We start from the raw sequence: 13,561 nt of genomic DNA, 5'->3' as shown, positions 1-13,561 counted from the left end.
ATTCTATTAATTTTGTAATTCTCTATGGTAAAATTTTATATTACATTTATGAATGTTATTTTAAAATTATTTTTTGCTTGATTTTTCTAATAATGAATCTGATTTAATTTTTCTTTTGAATTTAATTAATTAGGGGAATAGTGTCAGGGTTGGACACAGTTTTGGTTTTTTGTTTATAAATATTTTGTTTAGATAAATTCAGTCAATTGTGGTATTAGGGTGGAAAAATCTACAAAAGAGGAACACTTTTGATGTGGACCGTAAATTGATTGGTCCAAAATTAAAAAAGTTATAAACATTTAAAAAAAAATCTAGTCAGGGTTGGACTTTTCAGTCAGGGTTGGACACTTTTTGAAAATCGAAACGCATTATTGGTAAAAACGTAAAATAACATTTGTAATGTTTTTTATTCTTATTTTTTCATGTTTATCTTTACTTATTGTTTACAAATTGTAAAGCTTCATGGGTTTAAAAAAGGAATGAACTGAAATTACAAAAAATAACGCTTTATTGTTCCAAATAACTCAATGAAATGATGAACAAAATTTATACAATTTAAGTATTATTTTTCTAATATCTTTGGCACAATTTTGCACTAAAATATCAATAAAATAAAATTTATTTATAAATTGTGTCAAATTCATAATTAATATGGGTGTCCAACCCTAACTGTATAAAGTGTTCAACCCTAACTAGAAGACAATCGTGAAATTAGCACATCTACCAATATGAATGACAATTTTACTATATGGAATCGTTTGGTAATTTTATGGTAGCGTTTGGTATTCACTTTTGATTGTTTGGTAGTTAATATATACAACAGTATTATAACATTCACTCTGCAGTGCTATTTTGACGTTGGCACAGCAATTTAAATATATCCTAAAAATTTCAACGTGAATCGTTTGGTAATCGTTTGGTAGTGTTTGGTAATCAGTTTTTTCCGATTGGTAGTCTAAATTTAATAGAATCAGGGCCGGATTTACACCCTCGGGGGCCCTAAGCTTTGGGCAGTAGTTACCAAAAAAGGGGCCCTCAGCACACAGCCCTTATGAAATTTGAGATAAAAAATTGGACAACTTAAATAAATTTTAATATCACATGTATTTCAATTTCGTTAGAAGAATAACTTGTTATTAAACATTTTTTAATCTTTATTTAAAAACATTTATTAATAAAATAATAAATTTTAAAAATAATTATTTATATACTTTTTCGAGCTTTTGAAAGTGAGAATTTCTCAATAATGTCATCGAAATTTAAACTTCGGAGTATGTCGTACTCCATACATAAAATTGTCAAATCTGTGAGTCTTTCTTGAGACATGGTAGTGCGCAAATAGTTTTTAATTCGCCTTAATTTGGAAAACGATCTTTCGCCGGTACAGTTAGTTACCATGAGACTCAAAAACAAGCGTAGAATAGCTTCAACGTTTGGAAAAGCAACTTCTATTTTGTCACAAACAATGATTTCATAAAGCATTTCATGAGATATGTTTCTTTTTTCCGAATGATGTTTTTTTACATACAAATGAAAATGATCTAGTTCATGAGCAAAATCTTTTTGCACATCCTCCGAGTATTTCTCTTTCAATGAATCTATACCTTTTTGAATATCGCTCAGACTAGCATTTAAATCAGTAAAACATGAGAACATTTCTGAAATTTCACTGTAAATTTTAGATCGTTTTTCTAAATTGGTGCTAAGTGCATCGACCATTGGATAAAACGCCTGAATCCGGAATTTATCTCGTGGAGAAAGAGTTTCGTCAGCATCTATAGTATTCCCATCATTAACTTGTTTCTTTCTTTTCCTTCTTCTTGTTGTTGCAGATTTGTAATCTACATCAGGGAGTTTTTCTTTTGCCGCCGATTCAATATTATCAAAGTTATCACGAAAAGTTTGCACCAATTGAGCCAGAGAAGAGTATAAGTTTGAAGTTGTACTTATTGTGACTTCTGAATTCTGTAGGGACTTTGAAGTTTTCTCAAATTCATTTAAAATTTTATGCCAAAATTCTAACATAAAAATGAATTCAAATTCTTCCATTTTTCCAACGATTCAGACTGCATCATTTCTACAATCCCACGACTGTTGATTTTCTTCGATAATTTCATACAGCGTTTCAACAATTTCATCGTAACTTGTAATTATAGCAGCAAAAGATTTTGCGTGGGCATTCCAACGTGTATCCGAAAGTCGTTGAAGATGTAGAGTTTTATCATTTTTTTTCATAGTATCATTCAGTAACGACCATCGTTTCGTAGATGCTGAAAAAAATAGGTAAAGTTCCTGAACAATAGCAAAAAAAACGAACAGCTTTTAAACAACTATCAACTGATGCACGACCAACAAGATTCAGGGAATGACCAGCGCAAGGAACATACAAGGCGTAGTCATTTATATCACGAATTTTTCTTTGCATGCCTTTGTTTTTACCAGACATGTTAGCAGCATTATCATGAGATTGCCCTCTACACTTACTGAAATCAATGTGACAATCATCTTCCAGATATGAAACTACAGCTTGAGCTTGCTTTTCACCGGTATGGGTGTCAATATTTAGATATGTCAAAAATCTCTCAACTGGTTTTCCAGTAGCTGGCGAAACATATCGAATGATAAGAGTGGTTTGATCAACGTGTGATAAATCTCGAGTTGAATCCACAGATATACTAAAATATCCTGCAACTTTCACATCATGTAAAATTGATTTTCTAACCTCGACAGCCAGCAAATGAACAATTTCATCACATGTTGTCTTTGATAAATACAATGTATGTCCAGAACCAGAATTTCCGTATTGTTTAATGTGATTGGCAAGGAAAGGATCGAACAAAGCAATTAATTCTAGAAGACCTTAAAAATTTTCATTGCTTGGCGAGCCAAATTTTTCTTCGGTTCCTCTGAATGACAAACCACGTTCTGATAAAGTGCACACAACTGCGATTACACGACGTAAAACTTCTTTCCAATATTTTTGTTCTTTACTTATTTGGTATTCGAACTTCAAACACAAATTGTCCCGATTTCTTTCTAAAAATTTCACCAAATTTTCCCTGTGGTTTTTAGAATTTTCGTGGTTTTCAACGCTAATTTTTGAATTTCTCCAGTCCGAAATATACTTTTCGGACAGTAACGAGTTGCATTAGGAAATTCGCGTTTGGATTTTTCAAATGGTCCATTCCAATGTTGACATTCCAAAGGTCCTTTTTTCACCCAATATTCAATATCAGTAGGAGACAATTGGGTCCACAGACCAACATCTGCACATTGAACATTATGCAAAGATTCCACTTTTTCAACACTGACAAGAGACTCATTCTGAAGAGGATTTAAAAGTGAAGAAATGCTGAGCTGAGAATTTTCCAAATTTTCGAGTTGGGAACTTTCTTTACTATCCTGAATTTCATTTTTGTTGGACAATGAGTCATTTATATTTTCACAAATTTCAGGATCTATAGCAATAACATTCGATGCATGTGAATCATTGCTGCTATTTGATGATTCCTATTGAAAAAAGTAAGTCAAGAAAAAATAAGATTCTTAAATATTACAGTATACGTCGTCATTAATTTATATTTATAAAGGTAAATACCTTCGTTGGCGGATTTTTTAAAAAATCTGTTATTTTAGGCAACTTTTTTATAGACAGATGTGAGATGTCCTCATCCTTGTGAATGTATTAATGGCATCAATCCCAACAAACCATGGTCTTATACTCTCAAAACGAACTTTTCCAAAGTATGTAATAGCTGAACCAGGTTTTCTTTCATAAGGCCAATGCTCCTTATATAGAGATTGATATCTTTTTTCAACTATACATTTATAGTCGCATAAAGGAGTACCAGAGAATCTTTCCAATTCCAGAGAAAGAAAAAATTTAGCAATCCTGTCAGCCTCAAGGTTACCAGAAATACCTGAATGTGAGGGAATCCATACAAAATTTATCTTTTTATTCTTGCTTAAAATCTCAAATAATAAATTCTTAACTTTAAGGACCAAGGGATGAGGAGATTTAGTGTGAAAAACATCTCTTATACTCTCCAAAGATAATTTAGAATCTGCTAGGACAATAAATGACTCCAAGTTAGAGGAAAGAACAAATTTCAATGCTGAGAAAATTCCATACAGTTCAGCAGAGATAATTGAGCAGTCATTACTCAATCTAACACCAAATTCTATATCAAGTGAAGGGACAAAATAAGAAGCACTTGATCTACCATTATTCTTGCCTTTGGCTCCATCAGAAAAGACTCTAACGCCCTCCCCAATCTCAGTCAGTAAGAACTCATTTAGCCAAGCATCAGGATTCTGAGAGCTTTTGAGTTCAACACTGTTTACTGAAATAAAACGAAATTCTTGGGTTAACATTTCCCAGGATAGATCAAAATAAGCAACATTATCAGTTCTGATACTTCCACTAACAAATTTTCTGAGTCTACAGAATCCCTCAAACAAAGGGAACCTCTCAAACTTTATCTCTCTTCCTCTTTTAGTTAATGATTTTTCATATAACAAGTGTAGTCTAGGAATTAGTGGATTCCTTTTCCAAGAAAAGCATCGAATTAAGAATTTTTCCAATAACAGCCTTCTACGCAAAGATAGAGGAGGCTCATTACATTCAGACAGAAGAATACTCACAGGTGTAGATCCCATACACCCCAATACTACTCGTAATGCCTCATATTGGACCCTATCTAAAATTTTGAGATTACTCAGACCCGCACTGACAAATAATTGAGCCCCCCACTCCAAATGAGCTCTAATTAATCCCCTGTAGGCCAAAAGCAAAGACGCAGGATGAGCTCCCCAAGACACTTTGGCCATGGCCTTCAAAATATTAATAGCTTTACTGGCTTTTGCTGCAATGTATTTTATATGTGGTAACCAGGTCAAACCCTTATCCAGAAGAATCCCCAGATATAGTATTGTTTTTTCAGCTCGAATAGAATGATCGTTAATCGTTAATACAATATCTTCTTCGGACAAATTAGAACGGGAAAAAAGTGCTAGTTGACATTTATGAACTGAAATTGACAAACCTAAGTCCCCCAACCAATCTGACAGAGCTTGGACAGCAGACTTCAGTGAATTCAAAGCATCCTGGACGGAATCAAATCTGACATATATCAATAAGTCATCTGTATACATAGCACCCTTAACACCAACTGGCAAAAGGTTAAAAAGACCTCTCAAATAAATATTAAATAATATGGGTGACAAAACACCACCTTGTGGGACTCCAATTCCTGAGACTTCACAATTGTCAACATCTGAATGGAAATATAAATTCCTTTTACTTATAAGAAAATTGATAAAATTATACAATCTAAACGGGGTTTTTAAATCTCTCAACTGTTCCAGTAAAAATTTTGGTATCACGTTATTAAATGCACCTTTAATATCTATAGCTAAGGATAAAGTACTTTTTTTATTGACAAAGCCATTGGAAATGTCAGACGTTACAGCGGAAACACAGTCTAAAACTGATCTTCCCTTCCTAAAGCCATATTGAGATGGAGGTATCCAATTCTTCTTTTCAGCGAGGTATTCAATTCTTTTTTGAATAAGTTTTTCGAATAACTTACATAAGGAAGACGTTAAAGAAATAGGACGAAAGCCTTTACCACCAGGCTTAGCGATAAAAATAACTTTAGTGCTTCTCCAAGATTCAGGGAAACAGGAAGAAACAAACATAGAGTTAAAAAGCTTAAAAATAAATCCTCTAACACAGATAGGAAATTTCAACAGTAATTCGTAGGAAATCCCATCCAAGCCTGGTGCAGACTTTTTTTTGCAATCGTTCAGAGCCATAGAAAACTCCAAGAGTGAAAAAGGGAGATTAAAGACATCATTACCAAAACCCTGATCATATTCTTCAGTCAACGGAGGAGAATCCTCCGGAGGAATGTCCCCGTTAACTAACTCAGACTTTAACAATTTAAAAGTTTCTGAGTCGATATCGTTAGTGATATTAGTGTGAGAAGGAGAGTTTTTGTTAAGGAAAGACTTGACAGATTTCCAAATTTTATTATGATCTTCTGAAGGAGAAATGGAACTACAATAATGAATGAAGGAATCCTTTTTTTCTTTCTCAAGAACCACTTAACTTCCTGATCAATTTCTTTATATCTATTTCTTAAAAAGTCACTCTGATCATAAAGCCAGTCCTTCCTAGCCTCTCTTCTTCTCTCAATAGCCCTCTCACACTCAACATCCCACCAAAGGGGCTCGACCTTTCTAAAACCCGGATGTGAAGTAGATTTAAATGCACCATTGTCTTCCAAAATTCCTATCAATGAGGATAATAAATTTTCATAGACTTGATCTAGAGGAGTGCCCCCTTCAAGCGAAACCTCCAAGTCTCCAACCAAACTACTGAATAAATCCTCAATACTTGACCAATCAACATTTTTAAAATTAATTCTAGTAGAGTTGGACCCAACAAATTTAGGTCGAATATCGAAATTAGCCAAAACCAGAAGATGGTCTGATCCATAACTATCATTCGAAACCTCACAAGACACTTGGGAAACCAAAGAATCTGAAACCACTATAAGATCAACATTATTGTTGGTTCTACCAGCTCTATCAATTCTCGTCGGAACGGAATCGTTGAGGGGTAATAAATTATAGAATTCAAAAACTTCCTTCAAATCAGATCCCCTGGGAGAGTTAAAGGAAGCCCCCCAAGAAAACGAGTGCGCATTAAAGTCGCCACAGATAATTACTGGACAGAGGTTTACAAATTCATTAAAAAAGCCTAACCAAGCCTGTAATGGAATATTGTTCCCAGGAGGTGCATATATAGAAATAATAACACGTTTACCTAAATCTGTTTCAATCATAACACCTACAGCATTAAAAAACTCTGAAAAATCCGAACGAAAGACAATAGGATTAACAACAATCTTATCCCTAATTAAAAGCAACGTACCACCACCAAAAGAATTTCGATCGGATCTAAAAGTATTAAAACCGAAAACCTCCCATACTGGAACTGAATCTGACAACCAAGTTTCCGAAATGGCCAAGACATCCAAATTATGTTGATGAAGCAAAGCTTCAACTTCAGCCTTTTTATTGACTATACTACACGCATTCCACGTACCAAATCTTAAAGGTTGATTATTATCAACCATATTCAAGATTAAGGTACAACAATAAAATAATAATGTTAAACGTAAACGATGACCAATAATTTGATTGTAAATTTTAAGACAAACAAACAAATTTCAATGAAAACAATGAAGAGGTTGGAATACAAGATTTAAATTAACACAACTAAGAGAAATTCAGGAAAATAATGTATATAAAACAAATAAACAAATAAGGGATCTTCCCATCAATCCTCCCCGTATTGACTAAGAAACATCAAGCCTTCAGCCGCCGAGAAAGCCACGTTAGAATTGTAATTCCCAGTCACAGGTTGATCACGACTGTTAAGATCGTGTGGGATGTCTCTAACAGATTCGAAATACTCCAAAGCTCTAATAGCCCTTCTACTGATATCCGGAGATCCACTTGAGCATAGGGATTCGAGAGCCTCTCTCCTATTACAATTGTTAATGTAACGATTTCTAGTAATTTCAAATTCGAAGTTGTATACAGGACAGTTGACATCCACTGCATCATGTGGTCCATTACAATTAGTACAAGTAGGGGGGGAGTTTCTATTGTAACAAAAATTAAATCTGTGATTGCCAGCACAGTGAGAACAGACAGGGTGTGTAGACCTACACTGATCAGCAATGTGTGAAAAACGTTGGCACTTGTAACAACGAGGAGGTCTAGGGATAATCGGAGCCAAGGTCAAAGCATAATCCTTCAAGAAGATAATTCTCGGTACATAGGTAGTGCAAAAAGTAAACTCGACTCTATCAGTAATACTATAATTATTATCAAAGCATCTTTTAATAGAGGTCAAACTACTCTTCGTATCGAGATCCAAATTGTCTCTAATCAGAGAAACCGATCTCGAAGGAGGAATGTCTCTGCAGAAACCCCTCCTCGACAATTGATTTAGTGGAATATGCACTTTGTATTTCAGAGAAAGATCCCTAGAGTCCACAAGTGCATTAGCATCTCTCCAGCTTTCACAGATAACCTTAATCTGATTTATTCCCGTTTTGAAAATCTTTTTAGGTCCTGATATATCTGATTCGATCAGATCAGCCGTAGCAAATGGGTCATATTTACCAATAAGATTCTTAGGATACTTCGATTCGACAAGTACAAGGAAAGGACCATTTGATTTGTCCGAATATCTAGCAGACTCTACTTTATCTCTTGGACTAGAACAGAAATAAATAGGATTCTTAAGAAACTCATCCAATTTCTGTCTTCTAACCCTATATGAGTCCCCCTGACTAGTCCCATCCCCAGTAGCAAAACTATCATGAGATTCAATACCCGAGTCAATGCCCGATGGAGGGAAACCCTCGAAAAATGAATTATTCGAACCCCTATCATTTCCTGCAGAGAGGTCATCAATGCCATCAAACAGAGGCTCAGACAATTGTTTTTCATTATTTCCCCCAAATATCCCAGTCTGAATATCACCCCCCCCCAACCGAAAAATTCCCAGTTAAAGGATTGCTCTGTATATCTCTATCTATCTCGAACGTATCCCCGGGATTAACTTCCGGAGATATATAAGAATGATCATCAGTTAACAATTGCCTCTTCTTACATATAGAGGAAGGAGAATCCGACGAAGAGTCCGAAGGAGGTAAAGGAACTCCAACCGGATCATTAATTTTCTTTTTAGTTTTGGAATTCGTAGAATTCAAAGACTTAACAGTCTTCGAAGTAGTGCGAGGAGAACCAGATGTGTCACGGGAAGTACCACCAGAAGTCCGAGAAAATTGCCTTTTGTTAGGATTTGACAATCCAGAGCGTCCAGAAACAGTAAGGCCTCTGCCTCGTCCTGGTCCAGGGTTCACTCTCGCAGCACTTATCACACCAGAGGACATCTCACCAGCAGCCGATAAATTCGAAGACATCTTAAAATAAATTCAATATTAGAAAAAAGAAAAAAAATAAAATAAAATAAATGTGAATAAATAAATTGCAAATTCCAACCTCCAAAGCAATTAAACGTGCATAATAAAATCAATTAAAATTATAATTCATGAAGATTTCAATATAATAGGATATCATCCTATAGCCTGGAAAGATAAATTATTGTTATTAAATAGTTAAGAATAAAAACAAAATGAATTTATTTATTGAAGCCAGGTGTAAGCAAGAAAAAGCAAAGCGAAATATAGGCAAAAAGGAAAATATAGGCAGGAAAAAAAAATAATAGCTTCAATAGGAACGATATTGGAATCCAGATAATTAAGGAAAGATATTATGAATATAATAATTGATAAGTTGCAAAAAGTAAACAACAAAATCCGACCTTGAGTGTTGAAAACAATATAAGCAGATGACCTTAACAAATCTCAGGCTTATTTATGCCGGTAGAAAATTTCTCTGACCATGTGTTAAAATCGGCAAAGCAGTCAAAACTAGCAAGATCAAATCCGAGATCCAACAGCAACACGTAGCAAGGGGAGAAAGAAAAAAAACCTTTTTATAAGGAAAAAAGAAACAAAATAAAACACCAAATAGCCGTAGCCACACAATTAATCAAATATCGGAAGACAGCGAGAAAAATTTCCCGCACACAAAATTAACACAGAAATAAAAGGGAGAGCAGTGAAAACACAACCACTCTCTCCTACGTACAAACACGGAATCCCAACCTTCATGTTAATACTGATGCGCCATGATAATTTTCTGATGCCAGCTGATCAACATAGTCATGACAGGGCTGCAGGGCTGAGTTATCTTGGTGAAAACTTCGGAATAGTGATTCCTTACCAATGTAGATGGCGTGATATGCTAATGTTCTCTTTTTCGTAAGGACGAGAAGAAATAAGATTATAAAAAAACAGAAACATTGTAACGAGATTAATTGTTGACCACAATTCTGTATAGAAAAATACAAAGAATTTTAATTATATTGAAAAAATTATTGATGTTTTTGTTTACTTATTTTGAAATAAATGATTAAAGTGAAATTTTAAATTCAAGTTTACAATAAATTTAAATTACCACTTAAATTTAAAAATTGAAAAAAAATTTAACCTAGACAAATTTGGGGGCCCCCGGCAAGCCGGGGCCCTAAGCAACTGCTTATTTTGCATGCATATAAATCCGGCCCTGGTTGTAGACAATGCGATTTTGGATAAAAGAAAATCTTCTATCCAAAGTGTACAAGAATCTACTTTTTTGGTGCAACATGAGCAATCGACTGATGAAAATGGTAAAATTTCTGATGAGGACTTTGAAGCATTTCCTGTTCATTTAGTAGGAGGACAACAATTTTTCGATCTTATAATTCGCGTTGAATTGTGGGAAAAAATGAAACCAATTACGAAAAATTACAATGGAAGAAAGTTTTTAATTTTGCCTCCTGGCATATGGGCAGACATAATTGCTGAAGAATTCTGGAAGCAATACCGCCTGCCTTGTGCTTTTTCATTTAAAAAGCATACAATTTCTCTAGAAGATCTAACGCCCTTTCTTCGCATAATTGGAAAATGCAAGAGTACAAAATGCAATAACGAATTTTTTGCTTCTGTACAAGACAAGCCAATAGAAGGATCCGACCTATGGTTACAGGTAAAATGTCGTGACACAAGAATGGATGAACAGCATGAAGAATTGAAAAGGGAACTACGGTTTCAGAAGCGTCAAGAAATAGGAAAAATGGTTATGAAAGATGGTGCTGCAAATACGTGACGCAAAATCGCTTTGGATGTTCAAAACATCGGTGATTTGCCTGCACCAACTTTATATAAGAATGATGTGTTACGAAAATTGCTTCAAGAATGTAAGGATAAGGAATTAAATGTAAATGTCAAGGAAGGTAATAACCCTATTTTAATATTGTTCCATCTGAAATACCGAACGCCATATTGTGGATCCATTGAACAAGTTTCCGCCGATAAATTTCAACTTCAATATTTACTTCCAGAGCAAAGATACGTTTTCAAAGAATACTGTCGTCTTTTTTCTGACACAGCTACAATCTGTCTTGATGGCACTGGAAGCCTTGTAAAAAATATTGAAATAGTGGACAACATAAAATCACCCGCAATATTCCTATACGAAATTGTTATCAATTTCAATAAAATCACAACTTCTGTGGGTCAGATACTTTCAGCAGCTCAAGACACAAACAGCATTTTGTTTTGGCTAAACAACTGGCTAAAAACAATGAAAACAATTCCAAAGGAAGCAGTTTCCGATTATTCTTGAGCACTCTTAGGTGCGATGTCATTATCTTTCAATAACATGTCCCTGAAAGAATACATTAAAGTATGTTTTGAGCATGTATTGCATAAAAAAGTAGACCGACCTTCAAATACATTCTTAAGAATTGACGTAGCTCACCTTATACAAATATTTTGCCGCTTGAAGTGCTTCACAAAATCCATTTTGGATGTAAAAGATTTCTACCTTCGGTGCATAGCTTTAATGGTTTCCTGTGACCGGTTAGAAGTGTTTGAATTAATTTTATTCAAAACCTTAGTAGTTTCAATGCACAAATACGATGGGAACAGATTGGATTACTCCTTACCATCTCCAGCTGAGGCGGCCAGAGAAGAACTTTCACAGCTTATAAAAGAAGAAAGTCATCCGGCTATGAAATTAATTCCAAATGAAGCAAGCGAGAAATTCAACTGCAGCATTAAAAAGCTTTATGCTTCTGGGTTTGATGTAATGGATCCTGAATGTTTTTTAAACCAAGAAGCTGACGTCGACCAAACTATTTTGGAGTGGTTGAAAAGTATTCAAGTAGCAGCAGAAATGAATAAGGAAACAAAACACACAAGAATAAATGGATATTTTCTTCTGGAATTTTCTAAACACGTACTAAATTTAGCCAAAGAATTCCCATTGTAAACCGCGGTAAATAGAAGAAATTTTAATTCTGTTATTATAAGACCAACTAGCTGCTACGTTGAATCTGAGTTTGGAGAAGTGAAGCACAATATATTAAATAATGTTCACGGTTCAATTCGAGCTGATAAATTTTTTAAAATTCATTTCGGGGCTTTAAAAGCCCATGCATTAATAGCATCTTCGGAAATTGGAAAAGTTCAAATAAATAATCGTATTAAAACAAAATCGAAGGATCTAAAGCCAACGGAGAAAATTGCAACTCGACTTTCTGATTTCAATGAGAATATTGAGATTGATCCAGGATCACTAATCGAATCTCCTAAAAATCAAGTTAATCAAGAAATTAATAGTATAACTGGCAATCAGGTGATATCTGAAGTTTTACCAGTGAATGACAAGATCTTTGAACTTCCAAGTTTTGATGAAAATATAAGTGCTCCCATACATCACAGCACTCCAATTAATATGGAATCTCTTAATATTCAAACAAATCACGACGATGAAGGATTACGTTTGTCACCGAAGTTGCCTAATTCTGATTTATTTAAGTACGAAAACTGGAGAAATAAAGGAAAAGTAGAAAGTGAAGAATCATCAAATCCCATAATAGTGTCGGAACGAATAAAAAGGACACTTAAGATTAAGGAAAGGAAACCTTCGAAATACTTTGACCGTGTCCAGACTTCAATGTCAAGCAAAAAATAGCTACTAATGCTAAAGTAGTAAACGTAGTAAAAGCAAAGGACAGAATTTTGTCTAATGGAAACAATTTCAAGCAGCCAATAGTAGTAAATATTGTCATCCACAAAGAATCTCTCAGGTCAGTTTTACTCCATTGAATATTAAAAACATATAAAAATAATCATTCTTTTAATTACTTTTTATAATTTAGAAATATAAGCTGGAGTCAAAAAGCTTAATTTCGAAATGTTATTAATTAAAAATTGAAATACTACATATTATAAATTTTAGATTTGGAGGAATTATTGTACATGTTGATGGCAATCATTACATGGCAATATGCCGACGATCAAGTGGACGCTGGGAGTTGTATAACGACTGCGCAAAAACTGTCACTCAATTTAAGAAAAAAGAAGATATTTCACCACACGCAATTATTTATATAAAAAACGAAACCGAATTCTAATTTATTTGTTATTTATCCTCAATTCTAATGTTGAACGAAATCACTAATGATACTTATAAAATTGGTAATTTTAAGTAAATATTAAGAACTTGTTTGTCACATTCATCAAAAAATATTTAAATTTGTGTAATTTTAAGTAATTATTAAGAACATGTTAGTTACATTGATAAAAAAATATTTAAATTTTTGCCAAAGACAAAGAAAGCTATCGCTAATTTTAATGCTAAAGAAAATTATTTGTGATACGTAAGAAGTTGAAAATTTTAAGTAGTTATTAAAAACTTGTTTGCTACATTCATAAAAAAATGTTCAAAATTGTGACAAAGGCAAAAAAAGCTGTTGAAAATTATAAAGTTAAACAAAAACACTTGTGATACTTACAAAGTTGATAATTTTAAGTATGGCTATGTTATATGTATATTTAAATCAACTATATGTTAAAAAAGAAGT

General features: G+C 33.8%; 2 protein-coding genes across 2 annotated transcripts; one reads left to right on the top strand and one right to left on the bottom strand.

The window, feature by feature from the left end:
- Nucleotides 1–1,203: 1,203 nt before the first annotated feature.
- LOC127285309 (zinc finger MYM-type protein 1-like) lies at nucleotides 1,204–2,049 on the bottom strand. Its single transcript, XM_051311259.1, has one exon. It carries the CDS (start codon nucleotides 2,047–2,049, stop codon nucleotides 1,204–1,206), a length of 846 nt encoding a protein of 281 aa, XP_051167216.1.
- Nucleotides 2,050–11,598: 9,549 nt separating this feature from the next.
- On the top strand, nucleotides 11,599–13,204 carry LOC127285308 (uncharacterized). Its single transcript, XM_051311258.1, has 3 exons — nucleotides 11,599–11,771; nucleotides 11,979–12,784; nucleotides 12,937–13,204. The coding sequence occupies exons 1-2, from the start codon at nucleotides 11,599–11,601 to the stop codon at nucleotides 12,667–12,669; spliced, it is 864 nt and encodes a 287-aa protein (XP_051167215.1). The 3' UTR covers nucleotides 12,670–12,784; nucleotides 12,937–13,204.
- Nucleotides 13,205–13,561: the final 357 nt, after the last annotated feature.

Source organism: Leptopilina boulardi, unplaced genomic scaffold (assembly GCF_019393585.1).
Source record: "Leptopilina boulardi isolate dan_hultmark-lab unplaced genomic scaffold, ZJU_Lbou_2.1 LbouV2_330, whole genome shotgun sequence".
Taxonomy (NCBI): domain Eukaryota; kingdom Metazoa; phylum Arthropoda; class Insecta; order Hymenoptera; family Figitidae; genus Leptopilina; species Leptopilina boulardi.
This window is presented reverse-complemented; position numbering and strand designations above follow the sequence as displayed.